The 24,440-nt window shown below is 30.4% G+C and overlaps 1 protein-coding gene across 2 annotated transcripts in view; it reads right to left on the reverse strand.

The window, feature by feature from the left end:
- Positions 1-6,749: 6,749 nt before the first annotated feature.
- Positions 6,750-24,440, reverse strand: part of LOC130445033 (innexin shaking-B) — a 41,665-nt gene continuing 23,974 nt past the window's right edge. For both annotated transcript variants that reach the window (XM_056780508.1, XM_056780509.1), the window contains exons 3-4: positions 7,472-7,691; positions 6,750-7,353 (exon numbers count right to left, since the gene is read on the reverse strand). In XM_056780508.1, coding sequence (XP_056636486.1) covers positions 6,815-7,353; positions 7,472-7,691 — 759 coding nt within the window. In that variant the 3' untranslated portion in view covers positions 6,750-6,814. The remainder of the gene's footprint in view (positions 7,354-7,471; positions 7,692-24,440) is intronic.

Consider the following 24,440-nt stretch of genomic DNA (forward strand, 5'->3'; position numbering starts at 1 on the left):
GTTTGATCTTCGGAAAAATTTGAGATTTGGTTATGTCAAATCTGACATTGACATACTAAAATTTGACGTTTTTAACAATGAACTTGTCGTTATACGAGGGCTGTTCGAGTTGTTACATGGATCAAAAATAAATTATGAAATAAACGTTTTTCTACACGCTAATAAGTACAAATCACGTGTTTTGGAGGTTAGGTTTGGTTGAAAGGAATGTTGGGAACGTTTTTTGTGGATAATTTCACGATAAAATTGAATTTCGAGCGATAAATCGCGAGATATTCGCGAAAAATAGTCCAGTCATTTTAGGTTTGATCTTCGGAAAAATTTGAGATTTGGTTATGTCAAATCTGACATTGACATACTAAAATTTGACGTTTTTAACAATGAACTTGTCGTTATACGAGGGCTGTTCGAGTTGTTACATGGATCAAAAATAAATTATGAAATAAACGTTTTTCTACATGCTAATAAGTACAAATCACGTGTTTTGGAGGTTAGGTTTGGTTGAAAGGAATGTTGGGAACGTTTTTTGTGGATAATTTCACGATAAACTTGAATTTCGAGCGATAAATCGCGAGATATTCGCGAAAAATAGTCCAGTCATTTTAGGTTTGATCTTCGGAAAAATTTGAGATTTGATTATGTCAAATCTGAAGTTGACATAATAAAATTTGACGTTTTTTACAATGAACTTGTCGTTATACGAGGGCTGTTCGAGTTGTTACATGGATCAAAAATAAATTATGAAATAAACGTTTTTCTACACGCTAATAAGTACAAATCACGTGTTTTGGAGGTTAGGTTTGGTTGAAAGGAATGTTGGGAACGTTTTTTGTGGATAATTTCACGATAAACTTGAATTTCGAGCGATAAATCGCGAGATATTCGCGAAAAATAGTCCAGTCATTTTAGGTTTGATCTTCGGAAAAATTTGAGATTTGGTTATGTCAAATCTGACATTGACATACTAAAATTTGACGTTTTTAACAATGAACTTGTCGTTATACGAGGGCTGTTCGAGTTGTTACATGGATCAAAAATAAATTATGAAATAAACGTTTTTCTACACGCTAATAAGTACAAATCACGTGTTTTGGAGGTTAGGTTTGGTTGAAAGGAATGTTGGGAACGTTTTTTGTGGATAATTTCACGATAAAATTGAATTTCGAGCGATAAATCGCGAGATATTCGCGAAAAATAGTCCAGTCATTTTAGGTTTGATCTTCGGAAAAATTTGAGATTTGGTTATGTCAAATCTGACATTGACATACTAAAATTTGACGTTTTTAACAATGAACTTGTCGTTATACGAGGGCTGTTCGAGTTGTTACATGGATCAAAAATAAATTATGAAATAAACGTTTTTCTACACGCTAATAAGTACAAATCGCGTGTTTTGGAGGTTAGGTTTGGTTCAAAGGAATTCTAGGAACGTTTTTTGTGGTTAATTTCACGATAAACTTGAATTTCGAGCGATAAATCGCGATATATACGCGAAAAACTGTTTTTTGTAACATATTTATCAAATTTTGGTGATTTACTCGTTTCCAGGGAGTTAAATCCGGAGAATAACGTGGCTGTGGTAACTTCAAAGTCTTTTTGAGGATGATGGATGATGTTTGATTCAATAAAATACAAATACGTACGATTTTTATTGGAGTTTCAATACAAAAATTAACAAGAATATTCTAATAGTACAGTCACTTTATTGTCGTTTCATAAGACTTTGTTATTTACGCGATATACCTAGGAATGTACATAATTAAAATAAAAATAAATTAATTATTATCATAAATAATAAATTATTGACTAGAAATCTCTTTGAAACGATTGAACAATTATACTAATAACATTGAAACGTATATTTTATAATTCGTTAACCAAATTTCTAAACGGACCGTCGCCGAAAAATATTTGCAATTTACCTGGACTAACGGGAGGGTTTTCATCCACACTCTCGGTACATGATTTGACTCGGCAATATTACGGATTCAAACAAGGGCGGGAAATGTCAAAAAGTTGACATTTTTCCCGCTTAATACAGAGTCGTACTTAGCGGAATTCGATTTACGTAATTTCTATCGTATTAAATCAATTTTTTTTTTCAAATTGTTTATTCGACGGAAAATTTTGAAAAAAAAAGTTTTTGTTAATATATTTGTTTAAAATTTCGTTAAATTTGTCTATTGAACTTTATTTTATCGAGTGCATGTCGATATACAGGGTGTTTGTGAAACAAAATAATAAATTTTGATTTTTTGAATTTAGAAACCACCCTGTATATGATATTACGGCCGCCATTTTGAATTTCCAAACTTTTTTACAAACATTTCGGTTATTTTTAACATATTTGTCGTATAAATTGAAAAAAAATGACTAAAATTCAAAAATATCTCGATTAGGGACGTAATTTCCCTTATAGGGGAAAATTCTTGATGGTTTTCCAAGTTTCCCGTAATATAATTCATAAATCTTTATGTTATTTCAAATTTAATACGTAAAATTACATTTTTAAGGTTAAAAAAAAATAATAATTCCACCACACCTCGTATATATAATTTTCATTGAATAACAGATTTGTTTTTGTGTTTAAAGTTTAAAAATAAAAGTTTGCAACTTAAATCCCCAAAAAGTATACACGTAGAATTGAAATATTTGAAAAAAATTTTTTTAAACAATTATAAAACGCAATTTAAACAAAAAAAAATGTTCCTGCATGTAGAAATCATCAAATTAATTATGTAATTTACGAATAAGTTCGCGAAATTAGTCCTTAAGTCGACCCCGCTTAGTTACAATCGAATTTTAAATTTTGGCGAATGCGCCTATTTTTTTATACATTACGAAATTCGTTTGGTGTTTGTTTTTTATATTAATTTTTATAGCAACGTGTTTCTTTGGAATAATTTCTACGAAGGTCTATTTATTTATTCGTTTTTGTTTCCTAATTATCGAGAAACTTGGAAAATTCTCTTGGGGGATATTCTTTATTTGTTTATAAGGAGTTTTGTAGCACAGTTTATAATAAATAATCGTAATTAACAAAACGAATTAGCAAAAGTAATCGAAATATTTTAGTAAATTAGTTAAGTGATAGTGATAAGTGTTAGTTAAGTGTATAGTATTTAAATAAAATAAAAACGTAAAAAAACGATGTCATCTTGTATATGATAAAAAGTTGTAAAAATACACAAAAACGTAGACGAATTAAGCCCAATCGTTGTCGATATTCAAAAATAAAAAACATTTTTTTTTGACACAGCAAAACGGTCTAAAATATGAGACATTCTTTATAATTGACGTATAGACTACACACTTTACAGTGTGTCCCGATAATTAATTGTTTTTTTACCATATTATATACAGGATGATTCATAAAAGTCGAAAAATCAAAATTATTATTCGGTACTTTTTTCGATCACCCCGGTTAACAAATTATATAAAATATAATAAATTATATTAAATTCGATATATTCCTAACAATTTTTTCATAAATAAAAATCGATATTTACATTTTTTTTATAGTACGTCATCTTTGGCAGTATAAAAAAATTGGTACCCCTAAATTATTCCCCGATACCTAAAAATTAGGGTTGAAAAATAATTAGGAATCACCGTCATAATCGTCAAAATGATTTTCTCGCCGATTAAAATCCAATCGGAATATTTGGCAACATTGTAAACGTGTTATTTAGTTTTGACAGTTGGTAGATTTGACGTATCATGTATCATAACAAATTAACCCGCCAAAAATTATTGTTGAAAGTCCAAATTAACCCACACGAAGTTGACACCGCACTTAGAATGTTGTTCTAATTATTTTTAAGTTGGTACCGCCGTCGTAGAATTGTTCTGTGTTCTACAACTTCGAGACATAACAGTTCCACAAATTGTTTCAAATTTTTCCAAAATATCTCTCGAGAAAATGCGATACCACCTCAAAAAACGATTTTTATTTTATATATTTCGTCTAAAAATTTCATTCTCGGTCTTGTAAGATTCTGGAACAAAGTAGAACAGTCTAGAACAACTTATAATCATCTCTAGAATTTAGGAATCGGTTACGGCAGTTCGGAACACTTCTAAAATGGCAATTTTTCACGATTGAAGTGGTATTGAGATTTGTGGTATCGGAACAAAGTCGAACGAATCTAGAACAACTTAGAAAAGCTTTTGAAATTTATATGGAAAGATAGAACAACTCATAAATGAGCGATTTCTCGAATTTGAGGTGGTAGCAGGATATTATTTGAAGAATTTTTTCAATTTTCGCGAATATAGTGAGTAATTTTTTTTTTTCGATGGCTATATTTTGGAACAACATAGAAAATAGCTAGAACAAACTTTTTAACAAAGATAACTTATAAAAACGGTTCTACAGCACAAAAATAGGATTTGCTTTCGAATTTTCTCTAAAATTTTGATTTCTAGTATTTTGGAATAAAATAGAACAGTCTAGAACAACTTATAATCATCGCTAGAATCTAGGAATCGGCTACAGCAGCTCAGGACACTCTCTAAAATAGCAACTATTCAAAATTGAGGTGGCATCGAGATATGTCGTGTTGGAACAAAGTCGAACAAATCTAGAACAACTTAGAAAAGATTCTGACATGTATATGGAAAGCTAGAACAACTCATAAATTAGCGATTTCTCGAATTTAATCCGGCAGAAGGATATTATTCAATTAGTATCTTATATTTTCGGAAATATAGTGAGAAATATTTTTTTTTCGATCGCTATATTTGGGAACAATATAGAAAAAAACTAGAACAATACAGAACAACCGTAAAAATAGCAATAGTTTGATAATGCAATTCTACAGATCAAAAATCGAATTTTTGTTTTTTCAAACAATTCTCAATTTTGGAACAAAGCAGAACAAACCTGGAACAACTTATAAAAATCGTTAAAGTCTGGAAAATAGCTAGAATAACTCATATAATATCGATTCTTTTACAATCTAGGTGACACTGGGATATTCTGTTTCGGAACAAAGTAGAATAAACCTGGAACAACTTATAAAAATCGTTAAAGTCTGGAAAATAGCTAGAATAACTCATATAATATCGATTCTATTTCGGAATAAAGTAGAATAAACTTGGAACAACTTATAAAAATCGTTAAAGTCTGGAAAATAGCTAGAATAACTCATATAATATCGATTCTATTTCGGAATAAAGTAGAATAAACCTGGAACAACTTGTAAAAATCGTTAAAGTCTGGAAAATAGGTAGAATAACTCATATAATATCGATTCTATTTCGGAATAAAGTAGAATAAACTTGGAACAACTTATAAAAATCGTTAAAGTCTGGAAAATAGCTAGAATAATTCATATAATATCGATTCTATTTCGGAATAAAGTAGAATAAACCTGGAACAACTTGTAAAAATCGTTAAAGTCTGGAAAATAGCTAGAATAACTCATATAATATCGATTCTTTTACAATCTAGATGACATTGGGATATTCTGTTTCGGAACAAAGTAGAACAAACCTGGAACAACTTATAAAAATCGTTAGAGTCTGGAAAATAGCTATAAACACGGGGTGGCATTGGGATTTATTGTTTCGGAACAAAGTAAAACAAACCTGGAACAACTTATAAAAATCGTTAGAGTCTGGAAAATAGTTAGAAACACTCATATAATATCGATTTTTTCACAATCTAGGTCGCATTGGGATATTCCGTTTCGGAACAATGTAGAACAAACCAGGAACAACTTATAAAAATCGTTAATGTCTGGAAAATAGCTAGAAACACGGGGTGGCATTGGGATTTATTGTTTCGGAACAAAGTAGAACAAACCTGGAACAACTTATAAAAATCGTTAGAGTCTGGAAAGTAGCTAGAAACACGGCGGCATTGGGATATTCTGTTTCGGAACAAAGCAGAACAAACCTGGAACAACTTATAAAAATCGTTAGAGTCTGGAAAGTAGCTAGAAACACGGCGGCATTGGGATATTCTGTTTCGGAACAAAGTAGAACAAACCTGGAACAACTTATAAAAATCGTTAGAGTCTGGAAAGTAGCTAGAAACACGGCGGCATTGGGATATTCTGTTTCGGAACAAAGCAGAACAAACCTGGAACAACTTATAAAAATCGTTAAAGACTGGAAAATAGCTAGAAACACGGCGGCATTGGGATATTCTGTTTCGGAACAAAGTAGAACAAACCTGGAACAACTGATAAAAATCGTTAGAGTCTGGAAAGTAGCTAGAAACACGGCGGCATTGGGATATTCTGTTTCGGAACAAAGCAGAACAAACCTGGAACAACTTATAAAAATCGTTAAAGACTGGAAAATAGCTAGAAACACGGCGGCATTGGGATATTCTGTTTCGGAACAAAGCAGAACAAACCTGGAACAACTTATAAAAATCGTTAGAGTCTGGAAAATAGCTAGAAACACGGTGGCATTGGGATATTCTGTTTCGGAACAAAGCAGAACAAACCTGGAACAACTTATAAAAATCGTTAAAGACTGGAAAATAGCTAAAAACACTCATATAATATCGATTTTTTTGCAATCTAGGTAACATTGGGATATTCTGTTTTTGAACAAAGTAGAACAACTTATAACAATTGCCGAAATAGCGATATCTTGAAAATGCGGTGATTTAGCACCAAAGCCTTTTTCTTCTTTCCAAAATTTTTTCTAGATGTTCCATATTTAACCATATGCCGTTTTCGAATGAAGTAGAACAAACCTAGAACGACCTGAAATAATCTTAAAAATGTCCGTAACTTCAAAGTGCGATGTAAAACTTCTTCGACGCGGTTTCAAAAGGAATTTTTTCGTTCGAATTTTACGCTTCTTGGATTTCTCCTTTGAAGCCTGGTCCATGGTGAAAATCGTGCCTATTAAGCTTGTGCGCCAACTCTTGCATAACATCCCGAAAAATTAACGAATCCACGTTCTCCCCCAGCATATAAAATAAAAACCAATCCCCCATTTTACTCCTGCGGACCAAGGTATCGACGACGTCCCTCCTAACCAACCTGTACCTCATCCTCAGAAGGTAAACTCGCATCCGAGGCGAAAAAATTATGATAATTCTATAAACGACAGTGAGAAACGTCAAAATTGTCAAAATAATGAACCAAAACCACAGGAAAACGTAAATTTTCTCGTTGACCACGTTCAAAGGAAGTATACAGAGGGCGTCGTGTTTTTCTTCGTCGCCGGAAACTCCGTATTTCCGGAAAGTGCATTTGGTCATCCTCGGGAATATCTGGATCATCGGATCTATACGATCTTCTTGATCGCTGTTCATGAACGATATCACTTCGAAACCGAACATTATGAAGGCCCCGTCGAAGAATCTGTTCATCAAAAACATCTGACCTGGAAAACGATCAAAAGTTAGGTTAGGTTACAACATTACCGAACGGTCCCGGAGAAAATGTCGAAAAAAAGAAAAAAAAATTCGGACAATCTTTATAATAACAATCGTAAAACTTACCGACGACATTGATCAACGCCAATACTTCGCATAAATAATACTTGTAAGCCCACCAATTGTGGTATCTCAAATTTTCCCATAAATAATCGATCATCAATTTCTTTTTTTGTTTTTTTTCGATTTCCGTGCAAACGGCAACGTCGAGATCCATCATCAGCGCGTGAATTTTGCCACCTTCCCACGATTTCCAGAGCCATCTGGGCGTGTAGAATAGAATTGCCTGAAATGTTGATTTTTTTTAACTGCATTATCGAAATTTCAAATTCATTTTTCAAACAAAATCGAGTTTCCCGCTCTCCCCCATCTCGTATTTCAACAAATAGAATTGACTTCGTAATAATAACGGCGAAATTTTGTACTTTATTTACTGTACTATAATTATTCCTGGACTATTTTTATGTCAAATGTCATAAAAAAGAAGAAGAATCATCGAATTGAAATGAAAGCTGCACGTTGTTTGTTGTATACATTCAAATAAAATAAAAAATTAATATGAAATATTAATAATTGTATAAAAATCTGATTTTTTAAAGAAAAAATCTTGTTTCGGTAGCTCTAATATTGAATATTTTCGAAATAAATGCTTTAATGCTTTTTTTACTATTGAATAATGAATCAGAATTAACATTTCTAATTTCTCAGTATATATAAAAAGGTATTATGAACCTAAAGGTGACAGTTCTATTTTTTCATTCAAACTAACCTCAAATGTCAAACTTTTCGTGTGGAAAACAAATTCCAACACACAATTCGTCTATTATTGATTCTAAACATTGACACACGTCAAAAATGACAGTTTTGTTTTCGAACTAACCTCAAATGTCAAACTTTTCGTATGAAAAACAAATTCCAACACACAATTCGTCTATTGTAGATTCTAAAAATTGACGCATGTCAAAAATGACAGTTTTGTTTTCGAACTAACCTAAAATGTCAAACTTTTCGTATGAAAAACAAATTCCAACACACAATTCGTCTATTGTAGATTCTAAAAATTGACGCATGTCAAAAATGACAGTTTTGTTTTCGAACTAACCTAAAATGTCAAACTTTTCGTATGAAAAACAAATTCCAACACACAATTCGTCTATTGTAGATTCTAAAAATTGACACACGTCAAAAATGACAGTTTTGTTTTCGAACTAACCTAAAATGTCAAACTTTTCGTATGAAAAACAAATTCCAACACACAATTCGTCTATTGTAGATTCTAAAAATTGACACACGTCAAAAATGACAGTTTTGTTTTCGAACTAACCTAAAATGTCAAACTTTTCGTATGAAAAACAAATTCCAACACACAATTCGTCTATTGTAGATTCTAAAAATTGACACACGTCAAAAATGACAGTTTTGTTTTCGAACTAACCTAAAATGTCAAACTTTTCGTATGAAAAACAAATTCCAACACACAATTCGTCTATTGTAGATTCTAAACATTGACACACGTCAAAAATGACAGTTTTGTTTTCGAACTAACCTAAAATGTCAAACTTTTCGTATGAAAAACAAATTCCAACACACAATTCGTCTATTGTAGATTCTAAAAATTGACACACGTCAAAAATGACAGTTTTGTTTTCGAACTAACCTAAAATGTCAAACTTTTCGTATGAAAAACAAATTCCAACACACAATTCGTCTATTGTAGATTCTAAAAATTGACACACGTCAAAAATGACAGTTTTGTTTTCGAACTAACCTAAAATGTCAAACTTTTCGTATGAAAAACAAATTCCAACACACAATTCGTCTATTGTAGATTCTAAAAATTGACACACGTCAAAAATGACAGTTTTGTTTTCGAACTAACCTAAAATGTCAAACTTTTCGTATGAAAAACAAATTCCAACACACAATTCGTCTATTGTAGATTCTAAAAATTGACACACGTCAAAAATGACAGTTTTGTTTTCGAACTAACCTAAAATGTCAAACTTTTCGTATGAAAAACAAATTCCAACACACAATTCGTCTATTATTGATTCTAAAAATTGACACACGTCAAAAATGACAGTTTTGTTTTCGAACTAACCTAAAATGTCAAACTTTTCGTATGAAAAACAAATTCCAACACACAATTCGTCTATTGTAGATTCTAAAAATTGACACACGTCAAAAATGACAGTTTTGTTTTCGAACTAACCTAAAATGTCAAACTTTTCGTATGAAAAACAAATTCCAACACACAATTCGTCTATTATTGATTCTAAAAATTGACACACGTCAAAAATGACAGTTTTGTTTTCGAACTAACCTAAAATGTCAAACTTTTCGTATGAAAAACAAATTCCAACACACAATTCGTCTATTATTGATTCTAAACATTGACACACGTCAAAAATGACAGTTTTGTTTTCGAACTAACCTCAAATGTCAAACTTTTCGTATAAAAAACAAATTCCAACACACAATTCGTCTATTGTAGATTCTAAACATTGACACACGTCAAAAATGACAGTTTTGTTTTCGAACTAACCTAAAATGTCAAACTTTTCGTATGAAAAACAAATTCCAACACACAATTCGTCTATTATTGATTCTAAACATTGACACACGTCAAAAATGACAGTTTTGTTTTCGAACTAACCTCAAATGTCAAACTTTTCGTATAAAAAACAAATTCCAACACACAATTCGTCTATTGTAGATTCTAAAAATTGACACACGTCAAAAATGACAGTTTTGTTTTCGAACTAACCTCAAATGTCAAACTTTTCGTATGAAAAACAAATTCCAACACACAATTCGTCTATTATTGATTCTAAACATTGACACACGTCAAAAATGACAGTTTTGTTTTCGAACTAACCTAAAATGTCAAACTTTTCGTATGAAAAACAAATTCCAACACACAATTCGTTTATTGTAGATTCTAAAAATTGACACACGTCAAAAATGACAGTTTTGTTTTCGAACTAACCTAAAATGTCAAACTTTTCGTATGAAAAACAAATTCCAACACACAATTCGTCTATTGTAGATTCTAAAAATTGACACACGTCAAAAATGACAGTTTTGTTTTCGAACTAACCTAAAATGTCAAACTTTTCGTATGAAAAACAAATTCCAACACACAATTCGTCTATTGTAGATTCTAAAAATTGACGTACGTCAAAAATGACAGTTTTGTTTTCGAACTAACCTAAAATGTCAAACTTTTCGTATGAAAAACAAATTCCAACACACAATTCGTCTATTGTAGATTCTAAACATTGACACACGTCAAAAATGACAGTTTTGTTTTCGAACTAACCTAAAATGTCAAACTTTTCGTATGAAAAACAAATTCCAACACACAATTCGTCTATTGTAGATTCTAAACATTGACACACGTCAAAAATGACAGTTTTGTTTTCAAACTAACCTAAAATGTCAAACTTTTCGTATGAAAACCAAATTCCAACACACAATTCGTCTATTGTAGATTCTAAACATTGACACACGTCAAAAATGACAGTTTTGTTTTCAAACTAACCTAAAATGTCAAACTTTTCGTATGAAAACCAAATTCCAACACACAATTCGTCTATTGTAGATTCTAAACATTGACACACGTCAAAAATGACAGTTTTGTTTTCGAACTAACCTAAAATGTCAAACTTTTCGTATGAAAAACAAATTCCAACACACAATTCGTCTATTGTAGATTCTAAAAATTGACACACGTCAAAAATGACAGTTTTGTTTTCGAACTAACCTAAAATGTCAAACTTTTCGTATGAAAAACAAATTCCAACACACAATTCGTCTATTATTGATTCTAAACATTGACACACGTCAAAAATGACAGTTTTGTTTTCGAACTAACCTCAAATGTCAAACTTTTCGTATAAAAAACAAATTCCAACACACAATTCGTCTATTGTAGATTCTAAAAATTGACACACGTCAAAAATGACAGTTTTGTTTTCGAACTAACCTCAAATGTCAAACTTTTCGTATGAAAAACAAATTCCAACACACAATTCGTCTATTATTGATTCTAAACATTGACACACGTCAAAAATGACAGTTTTGTTTTCGAACTAACCTAAAATGTCAAACTTTTCGTATGAAAAACAAATTCCAACACACAATTCGTTTATTGTAGATTCTAAAAATTGACACACGTCAAAAATGACAGTTTTGTTTTCGAACTAACCTAAAATGTCAAACTTTTCGTATGAAAAACAAATTCCAACACACAATTCGTCTATTGTAGATTCTAAAAATTGACACACGTCAAAAATGACAGTTTTGTTTTCGAACTAACCTAAAATGTCAAACTTTTCGTATGAAAAACAAATTCCAACACACAATTCGTCTATTGTAGATTCTAAAAATTGACGTACGTCAAAAATGACAGTTTTGTTTTCGAACTAACCTAAAATGTCAAACTTTTCGTATGAAAAACAAATTCCAACACACAATTCGTCTATTGTAGATTCTAAAAATTGACGTACGTCAAAAATGACAGTTTTGTTTTCGAACTAACCTAAAATGTCAAACTTTTCGTATGAAAAACAAATTCCAACACACAATTCGTCTATTGTAGATTCTAAAAATTGACACACGTCAAAAATGACAGTTTTGTTTTCGAACTAACCTAAAATGTCAAACTTTTCGTATGAAAAACAAATTCCAACACACAATTCGTCTATTGTAGATTCTAAAAATTGACGTACGTCAAAAATGACAGTTTTGTTTTCGAACTAACCTAAAATGTCAAACTTTTCGTATGAAAAACAAATTCCAACACACAATTCGTCTATTGTAGATTCTAAACATTGACACACGTCAAAAATGACAGTTTTGTTTTCGAACTAACCTAAAATGTCAAACTTTTCGTATGAAAAACAAATTCCAACACACAATTCGTCTATTGTAGATTCTAAACATTGACACACGTCAAAAATGACAGTTTTGTTTTCGAACTAACCTCAAATGTCAAACTTTTCGTATGAAAAACAAATTCCAACACACAATTCGTCTATTATTGATTCTAAACATTGACACACGTCAAAAATGACAGTTTTGTTTTCGAACTAACCTAAAATGTCAAACTTTTCGTATGAAAAACAAATTCCAACACACAATTCGTTTATTGTAGATTCTAAAAATTGACACACGTCAAAAATGACAGTTTTGTTTTCGAACTAACCTAAAATGTCAAACTTTTCGTATGAAAAACAAATTCCAACACACAATTCGTCTATTGTAGATTCTAAAAATTGACGTACGTCAAAAATGACAGTTTTGTTTTCGAACTAACCTAAAATGTCAAACTTTTCGTATGAAAAACAAATTCCAACACACAATTCGTCTATTGTAGATTCTAAACATTGACACACGTCAAAAATGACAGTTTTGTTTTCGAACTAACCTAAAATGTCAAACTTTTCGTATGAAAAACAAATTCCAACACACAATTCGTCTATTGTAGATTCTAAACATTGACACACGTCAAAAATGACAGTTTTGTTTTCGAACTAACCTCAAATGTCAAACTTTTCGTATGAAAAACAAATTCCAACACACAATTCGTCTATTATTGATTCTAAACATTGACACACGTCAAAAATGACAGTTTTGTTTTCGAACTAACCTAAAATGTCAAACTTTTCGTATGAAAAACAAATTCCAACACACAATTCGTTTATTGTAGATTCTAAAAATTGACACACGTCAAAAATGACAGTTTTGTTTTCGAACTAACCTAAAATGTCAAACTTTTCGTATGAAAAACAAATTCCAACACACAATTCGTCTATTATTGATTCTAAACATTGACACACGTCAAAAATGACAGTTTTGTTTTCGAACTAACCTCAAATGTCAAACTTTTCGTATAAAAAACAAATTCCAACACACAATTCGTCTATTGTAGATTCTAAAAATTGACACACGTCAAAAATGACAGTTTTGTTTTCGAACTAACCTCAAATGTCAAACTTTTCGTATGAAAAACAAATTCCAACACACAATTCGTCTATTATTGATTCTAAACATTGACACACGTCAAAAATGACAGTTTTGTTTTCGAACTAACCTAAAATGTCAAACTTTTCGTATGAAAAACAAATTCCAACACACAATTCGTTTATTGTAGATTCTAAAAATTGACACACGTCAAAAATGACAGTTTTGTTTTCGAACTAACCTAAAATGTCAAACTTTTCGTATGAAAAACAAATTCCAACACACAATTCGTCTATTGTAGATTCTAAAAATTGACACACGTCAAAAATGACAGTTTTGTTTTCGAACTAACCTAAAATGTCAAACTTTTCGTATGAAAAACAAATTCCAACACACAATTCGTCTATTGTAGATTCTAAAAATTGACGTACGTCAAAAATGACAGTTTTGTTTTCGAACTAACCTAAAATGTCAAACTTTTCGTATGAAAAACAAATTCCAACACACAATTCGTCTATTGTAGATTCTAAAAATTGACGTACGTCAAAAATGACAGTTTTGTTTTCGAACTAACCTAAAATGTCAAACTTTTCGTATGAAAAACAAATTCCAACACACAATTCGTCTATTGTAGATTCTAAAAATTGACACACGTCAAAAATGACAGTTTTGTTTTCGAACTAACCTAAAATGTCAAACTTTTCGTATGAAAAACAAATTCCAACACACAATTCGTCTATTGTAGATTCTAAAAATTGACGTACGTCAAAAATGACAGTTTTGTTTTCGAACTAACCTAAAATGTCAAACTTTTCGTATGAAAAACAAATTCCAACACACAATTCGTCTATTGTAGATTCTAAACATTGACACACGTCAAAAATGACAGTTTTGTTTTCGAACTAACCTAAAATGTCAAACTTTTCGTATGAAAAACAAATTCCAACACACAATTCGTCTATTGTAGATTCTAAACATTGACACACGTCAAAAATGACAGTTTTGTTTTCGAACTAACCTCAAATGTCAAACTTTTCGTATGAAAAACAAATTCCAACACACAATTCGTCTATTATTGATTCTAAACATTGACACACGTCAAAAATGACAGTTTTGTTTTCGAACTAACCTAAAATGTCAAACTTTTCGTATGAAAAACAAATTCCAACACACAATTCGTTTATTGTAGATTCTAAAAATTGACACACGTCAAAAATGACAGTTTTGTTTTCGAACTAACCTAAAATGTCAAACTTTTCGTATGAAAAACAAATTCCAACACACAATTCGTCTATTGTAGATTCTAAAAATTGACACACGTCAAAAATGACAGTTTTGTTTTCGAACTAACCTAAAATGTCAAACTTTTCGTATGAAAAACAAATTCCAACACACAATTCGTCTATTGTAGATTCTAAAAATTGACGTACGTCAAAAATGACAGTTTTGTTTTCGAACTAACCTAAAATGTCAAACTTTTCGTATGAAAAACAAATTCCAACACACAATTCGTCTATTGTAGATTCTAAACATTGACACACGTCAAAAATGACAGTTTTGTTTTCGAACTAACCTAAAATGTCAAACTTTTCGTATGAAAAACAAATTCCAACACACAATTCGTCTATTGTAGATTCTAAACATTGACACACGTCAAAAATGACAGTTTTGTTTTCGAACTAACCTAAAATGTCAAACTTTTCGTATGAAAAACAAATTCCAACACACAATTCGTTTATTGTAGATTCTAAAAATTGACACACGTCAAAAATGACAGTTTTGTTTTCGAACTAACCTAAAATGTCAAACTTTTCGTATGAAAAACAAATTCCAACACACAATTCGTCTATTGTAGATTCTAAAAATTGACACACGTCAAAAATGACAGTTTTGTTTTCGAACTAACCTAAAATGTCAAACTTTTCGTATGAAAAACAAATTCCAACACACAATTCGTCTATTGTAGATTCTAAAAATTGACACACGTCAAAAATGACAGTTTTGTTTTCGAACTAACCTAAAATGTCAAACTTTTCGTATGAAAAACAAATTCCAACACACAATTCGTCTATTGTAGATTCTAAACATTGACACACGTCAAAAATGACAGTTTTGTTTTCGAACTAACCTAAAATGTCAAACTTTTCGTATGAAAAACAAATTCCAACACACAATTCGTCTATTGTAGATTCTAAACATTGACACACGTCAAAAATGACAGTTTTGTTTTCAAACTAACCTAAAATGTCAAACTTTTCGTATGAAAACCAAATTCCAACACACAATTCGTCTATTGTAGATTCTAAACATTGACACACGTCAAAAATGACAGTTTTGTTTTCAAACTAACCTAAAATGTCAAACTTTTCGTATGAAAACCAAATTCCAACACACAATTCGTCTATTGTAGATTCTAAACATTGACACACGTCAAAAATGACAGTTTTGTTTTCGAACTAACCTAAAATGTCAAACTTTTCGTATGAAAAACAAATTCCAACACACAATTCGTCTATTGTAGATTCTAAAAATTGACACACGTCAAAAATGACAGTTTTGTTTTCGAACTAACCTAAAATGTCAAACTTTTCGTATGAAAAACAAATTCCAACACACAATTCGTCTATTGTAGATTCTAAACATTGACACACGTCAAAAATGACAGTTTTGTTTTCAAACTAACCTAAAATGTCAAACTTTTCGTATGAAAACCAAATTCCAACACACAATTCGTCTATTGTAGATTCTAAACATTGACACACGTCAAAAATGACAGTTTTGTTTTCAAACTAACCTAAAATGTCAAACTTTTCGTATGAAAACCAAATTCCAACACACAATTCGTCTATTGTAGATTCTAAACATTGACACACGTCAAAAATGACAGTTTTGTTTTCGAACTAACCTAAAATGTCAAACTTTTCGTATGAAAAACAAATTCCAACACACAATTCGTCTATTGTAGATTCTAAAAATTGACACACGTCAAAAATGACAGTTTTGTTTTCGAACTAACCTAAAATGTCAAACTTTTCGTATGAAAAACAAATTCCAACACACAATTCGTCTATTGTAGATTCTAAACATTGACACACGTCAAAAATGACAGTTTTGTTTTCAAACTAACCTAAAATGTCAAACTTTTCGTATGAAAACCAAATTCCAACACACAATTCGTCTATTGTAGATTCTAAACATTGACACACGTCAAAAATGACAGTTTTGTTTTCGAACTAACCTAAAATGTCAAACTTTTCGTATGAAAAACAAATTCCAACACACAATTCGTCTATTGTAGATTCTAAAAATTGACACACGTCAAAAATGACAGTTTTGTTTTCGAACTAACCTAAAATGTCAAACTTTTCGTATGAAAAACAAATTCCAACACACAATTCGTCTATTGTAGATTCTAAAAATTGACACACGTCAAAAATGACAGTTTTGTTTTCGAACTAACCTAAAATGTCAAACTTTTCGTATGAAAAACAAATTCCAACACACAATTCGTCTATTGTAGATTCTAAAAATTGACGCATGTCAAAAATGACAGTTTTGTTTTCGAACTAACCTAAAATGTCAAACTTTTCGTATGAAAAACAAATTCCAACACACAATTCGTCTATTGTAGATTCTAAAAATTGACGCATGTCAAAAATGACAGTTTTGTTTTCGAACTAACCTAAAATGTCAAACTTTTCGTATGAAAAACAAATTCCAACACACAATTCGTCTATTGTAGATTCTAAAAATTGACACACGTCAAAAATGACAGTTTTGTTTTCGAACTAACCTAAAATGTCAAACTTTTCGTATGAAAAACAAATTCCAACACACAATTCGTCTATTGTAGATTCTAAAAATTGACACACGTCAAAAATGACAGTTTTGTTTTCGAACTAACCTAAAATGTCAAACTTTTCGTATGAAAAACAAATTCCAACACACAATTCGTCTATTGTAGATTCTAAAAATTGACACACGTCAAAAATGACAGTTTTGTTTTCGAACTAACCTAAAATGTCAAACTTTTCGTATGAAAAACAAATTCCAACACACAATTCGTCTATTGTAGATTCTAAAAATTGACGCATGTCAAAAATGACAGTTTTGTTTTCGAACTAACCTAAAATGTCAAACTTTTCGTATGAAAAACAAATTCCAACACACAATTCGTCTATTGTAGATTCTAAAAATTGACGCATGTCAAAAATGACAGTTTTGTTTTCGAACTAACCTAAAATGTCAAACTTTTCGTATGAAAAACAAATTCCAACACACAATTCGTCTATTGTAGATTCTAAAAATTGACGCATGTCAAAAATGACAGTTTTGTTTTCGAACTAACCTAAAATGTCAAACTTTTCGTATGAAAAACAAATTCCAACACACAATTCGTCTATTGTAGATTCTAAAAATTGACACACGTCAAAAATGACAGTTTTGTTTTCGAACTAACCTAAAATGTCAAACTTTTCGTATGAAAAACAAATTCCAACACACAATTCGTCTATTGTAGATTCTAAAAATTGACACACGTCAAAAATGACAGTTTTGTTTTCGAACTAACCTAAAATGTCAAACTTTTCGTATGAAAAACAAATTCCAACACACAATTCGTCTATTGTAGATTCTAAAAATTGACACACGTCAAAAATGACAGTTTTGTTTTCGAACTAACCTAAAATGTCAAACTTTTCGTATGAAAAACAAATTCCAACACACAATTCGTCTATTGTAGATTCTAAAAATTGACGCATGTCAAAAATGACAGTTTTGTTTTCGAACTAACCTAAAATGTCAAACTTTTCGTATGAAAAACAAATTCCAACACACAATTCGTCTATTGTAGATTCTAAAAATTGACGCATGTCAAAAATGACAGTTTTGTTTTCGAACTAACCTAAAATGTCAAACTTTTCGTATGAAAAACAAATTCCAACACACAATTCGTCTATTGTAGATTCTAAAAATTGACGCATGTCAAAAATGACAGTTTTGTTTTCGAACTAACCTAAAATGTCAAACTTTTCGTATGAAAAACAAATTCCAACACACAATTCGTCTATTGTAGATTCTAAAAATTGACACACGTCAAAAATGACAGTTTTGTTTTCGAACTAACCTAAAATGTCAAACTTTTCGTATGAAAAACAAATTCCAACACACAATTCGTCTATTGTAGATTCTAAAAATTGACACACGTCAAAAATGACAGTTTTGTTTTCGAACTAACCTAAAATGTCAAACTTTTCGTATGAAAAACAAATTCCAACACACAATTCGTCTATTGTAGATTCTAAAAATTGACACACGTCAAAAATGACAGTTTTGTTTTCGAACTAACCTAAAATGTCAAACTTTTCGTATGAAAAACAAATTCCAACACACAATTCGTCTATTGTAGATTCTAAAAATTGACACACGTCAAAAATGACAGTTTTGTTTTCGAACTAACCTAAAATGTCAAACTTTTCGTATGAAAAACAAATTCCAACACACAATTCGTCTATTGTAGATTCTAAAAATTGACGTACGTCAAAAATGACAGTTTTGTTTTCGAACTAACCTAAAATGTCAAACTTTTCGTATGAAAAACAAATTCCAACACACAATTCGTCTATTGTAGATTCTAAACATTGACACACGTCAAAAATGACAGTTTTGTTTTCGAACTAACCTAAAATGTCAAAGTTTTCGTATGAAAAACAAATTCCAACACACAATTCGTCTATTATTGATTCTAAAAATTGACGCATGTCAAAAATGACAGCTTTCACAGTCTTTTTATTATTTACTGATGCTCTTAATACTATTTCTTGATAAAATCGTATAATTTCACGTTTCAAGGTTAAAATTTCTGGGGAAATTCCGTTGTAAACATTGGCAACCTTGCCTTATCGATATTCGTTGTTGTAAAATTCATTGTATATGATAAAACTTGTTTCTAGGTTAGGTCGACAGTTCTCAATCGATCACCCGGTACATACCATTGGATATATTTACACAACAAATCAATATTATAAATAATTTGTTTACGTTTTCGAGTTAACTAAAAATATCCAGCGGTACAAAGAATTTTCCTCATAGCTTGTAGATTTCCCATCACGAAAATTCTTTCGAAATACTTGACAGGTTTCGACGGTGATATTAAATGAATGACATTTATTGGGTAGACGCCAGATGTCGCGAGTGGTAATAATTTTTATTGAAGAATAATTATCAAAACGAGACATAAATTTTATTTAAAGAAAAAATCATTTTTTTGTTAAACAAATTTTAATAGGACAGATAAACGATGTTTGTATTTAATCGAATGAATAATTATGAAAATAAAAAGTGACACAATTTTGAGAAAAATTGGAAAACAGCCATCATCATTCATTCAAAGTTTTTAAAAAAAAAAATGAAAAAACCTCAAGTTGTATTTCAAATATCATAATCGATTTCGATCAATAACAAAAAAAGATTTATGCAAAAAAAATTCATACAGATAAACCTGATATTTAATTATAAAAATCCAAAACTGAACTCATGAAATATTGTTCTGTTTCGATATACAGGGTGTTTGTGTGTGAAAAAAATAGCTTGGAAGCAAATCACAGAAGTTTCCAGTTGATTTGACATTATCATCAGTTTTGACAGATGACAACGTTTTGTTTTGTTCTTTATATGTACCGAACGATGATTAAATTTGGTGTATTTGTGAGATTTATGTCAAATTTGACAGATTACATTAGATTTCATTGAATATAATGATCCAATCTTGAGATATACGTCAAATATTGACAGATAACGTATATTTTACGAAATATAATGATCCAATCTCAAGATATACGTCAAATATTGACAGATGACGTATATTTTATGAAATATAATGATCCCATCTCAAGATATACGTCAAATATTGACAGATGACGTATATTTTATGAAATATAATGATCCAATCTCAAGATATACGTCAAATTTTGACAGATGACGTATATTTTATGAAATATAATGATCCAATCTCAAGATATACGTCAAATATTGACAGATGACGTATATTTTATGAAATATAATGATCCCATCTCAAGATATACGTCAAATATTGACAGATGACGTATATTTTATGAAATATAATGATCCCATCTCAAGATATACGTCAAATATTGACAGATGACGTATATTTTATGAAATATAATGATCCAATCTCAAGATATACGTCAAATTTTGACAGATGACGTATATTTTATGAAATATAATGATCCAATCTCAAGATATACGTCAAATATTGACAGATGACGTATATTTTATGAAATATAATGATCCCATCTCAAGATATACGTCAAATATTGACAGATGACGTATATTTTATGAAATATAATGATCCCATCTCAAGATATACGTCAAATATTGACAGATGACGTATATTTTATGAAATATAATGATCCCATCTCAAGATATACGTCAAATATTGACAGATGACGTATATTTTATGAAATATAATGATCCCATCTCAAGATATACGTCAAATATTGACAGATGACGTATATTTTATGAAATATAATGATCCCATCTCAAGATATACGTCAAATATTGACAGATGACGTATATTTTATGAAATATAATGATCCAATCTCAAGATATACGTCAAATATTGATAGATGACGTATATTTTATGAAATATAATGATCCAATCTCAAGATATACGTCAAATATTGACAGATGACGTATATTTTATGAAATATAATGATCCAATCTCAAGATATACGTCAAATTTTGACAGATGACGTATATTTTATGAAATATAATGATCCAATCTCAAGATATACGTCAAATATTGACAGATGACGTATATTTTATGAAATATAATGATCCGATCTCAAGATATACGTCAAATATTGACAGATGACGTATATTTTACGAAATATAATGATCCAATCTCAAGATATACGTCAAATATTGATAGATGACGTATATTTTATGGAATATAATGATCCAATCTCAAGATATACGTCAAATATTGACAGATGACGTATATTTTATGGAATATAATGATCCGATCTCAAGATATACGTCAAATATTGACAGATGACGTATATTTTATGGAATATAATGATCCGATCTCAAGATATACGTCAAATATTGACAGATGACGTATATTTTATGGAATATAATGATCCGATCTCAAGATATACGTCAAATATTGACAGATGACGTATATTTTATGAAATATAATGATCCAATCTCAAGATATACGTCAAATATTGACAGATGACGTATATTTTATGAAATATAATGATCCAATCTCAAGATATACGTCAAATATTGACAGATGACGTATATTTTATGAAATATAATGGTGAATATGTATAAATTTAGAATGATTGGATATTTTACAATCACCAAAGCTTGTCCCCTCGCAACTAAACAAAAATGAGAGCACATAAAGTCAGTTTCACTTTATGAAATGTTTGTCGGCTAATAAAAAGTATGAAATTAAAATCATTCCACCGAAAACTAGATAGAAATATTTCAATATCAGCTCTAATAAAATGTATCACCTTCGCTAGGCTGCTAAAAGCTATTGAGAAAGCATTTTTCAAATTACTCCAGAAATATTTATTATAACAGTTGCCGAATCAGAATTAGAAACTATTCGCTATACATCTTTCGATAATTATTTTCGTAAGTATTGAAAATGGGCTTTGTAACATCGATTTTAAATTTGCTGGCAGTGGTATCCATTTCACTAATAGGAAAAATACATTTAGTCATATAAATATTTATTAAGACTGGAGAATGAAGTGATTTTCGGTTCGGTTTTCAAAAATATCACTCAAAATTTATGGAAATTCACAGATAAATGTATTATTATTTAAATAAATATAAGTCGAAAGTGATTGATGAAAATTGCTACCGAAATAACCAAAAAAAAACAATATTATATGCAAATATAGCAAGAAATGACAGTACGGTAGTCAAAATCACGAAAATTACCCAGTATTATACACAAAATTTTCGAAAATAGGACTAATACAGCCAAAATGACTAAGAAAAGATTGAACCATAGTCAAAACCTCCTAAAAAGACTAAATTATATCCAAAAATAGCAGGAAATGACAGTACAGTAGTCAAAATCACGAAAATGACACAGTATTACACACAAAATTTTCGAAAATAGGACTAATACAGCCAAAATGACTAAGAAAAGATTGAACCATAGTCAAAACCTCCTAAAAAGACTAAATTATATCCAAAAATAGCAGGAAATGACAGTACAGTAGTCAAAATCACGAAAATGACACAGTATTACACACAAAATTTTCGAAAATAGGACTAATACAGCCAAAATGACTAAGAAAAGATTGAACCATAGTCAAAACCTCCTAAAAAGACTCAATTATGTCCAAAAATAGCAGGAAATGACAGTACAGTAGTCAAAATCACGAAAATGACACAGTATTACACAAAAAATTTTCGAAAATAGGACTAATACAGCCAAAATGACTAAGAAAAGATTGAACCATAGTCAAAACCTCCTAAAAAGACTAAATTATGTCCAAAAATAGCAGGAAATGACAGTACGGTAGTCAAAATCACGAAAATGACACAGTATTACACACAAAATTTTCGAAAATAGGACTAATACAGCCAAAATGACTAAGAAAAGATTGAACCATAGTCAAAACCTCCTAAAAAGACTAAATTATGTCCAAAAATAGCAGGAAATGACAGTACGGTAGTCAAAATCACGAAAATGACACAGTATTACACACAAAATTTTCGAAAATAGGACTAATACAGCCAAAATGACTAAGAAAAGATTGAACCATAGTCAAAACCTCCTAAAAAGACTAAATTATGTCCAAAAATAGCAGGAAATGACAGTACGGTAGTCAAAATCACGAAAATGACACAGTATTACACACAAAATTTTCGAAAATAGGACTAATACAGCCAAAATGACTAAGAAAAGATTGAACCATAGTCAAAACCTCCTAAAAAGACTAAATTATATCCAAAAATAGCAGGAAATGACAGTACGGTAGTCAAAATCACGAAAATGACACAGTATTACACACAAAATTTTCGAAAATAGGACTAATACAGCCAAAATGACTAAGAAAAGATTGAACCATAGTCAAAACCTCCTAAAAAGACTCAATTATGTCCAAAAATAGCAGGAAATGACAGTACGGTAGTCAAAATCGCGAAAATGACACAGTATTATACACAAAATTTTCGAAAATAGGACTAATACAGCCAAAATGACTGAGAAAAGATTGAACCATAGTCAAAACCTCCTAAAAAGACTAAATTATGTCCAAAAATAGCAGGAAATGACAGTACGGTAGTCAAAATCACGAAAATGACACAGTATTACACACAAAATTTTCGAAAATAGGACTAATACAGCCAAAATGACTAAGAAAAGATTGAACCATAGTCAAAACCTCCTAAAAAGACTCAATTATGTCCAAAAATAGCAGGAAATGACAGTACGGTAGTCAAAATCACGAAAATGACACAGTATTATACACAAAATTTTCGAAAATAGGACTAATACAGCCAAAATGACTGAGAAAAGATTGAACCATAGTCAAAACCTTCTAAAAAGACTAAATTATGTCCAAAAATAGCAGGAAATGACAGTACGGTAGTCAAAATCACGAAAATTACCCAGTATTACACACAAAATTTTCGAAAATAGGACTAATACAGCCAAAATGACTAAGAAAAGATTGAACCATAGTCAAAACCTCCTAAAAAGACTAAATTATGTCCAAAAATAGCAGGAAATGACAGTACGGTAGTCAAAATCGCGAAAATGACACAGTATTACACACAAAATTTTCGAAAATAGGACTAATACAGCCAAAATGACTAAGAAAAGATTGAACCATAGTCAAAACCTTCTAAAAAGACTAAATTATGTCCAAAAATAGCAGGAAATGACAGTACGGTAGTCAAAATCACGAAAATGACACAGTATTACACACAAAATTTTCGAAAATAGGACTAATACAGCCAAAATGACTAAGAAAAGATTGAACCATAGTCAAAACCTCCTAAAAAGACTCAA

The sequence above is a fragment of the Diorhabda sublineata genome, chromosome 6 (genome assembly GCF_026230105.1).
Source record: "Diorhabda sublineata isolate icDioSubl1.1 chromosome 6, icDioSubl1.1, whole genome shotgun sequence".
In the NCBI taxonomy this organism is placed as follows: Eukaryota; Metazoa; Arthropoda; class Insecta; order Coleoptera; family Chrysomelidae; genus Diorhabda; species Diorhabda sublineata.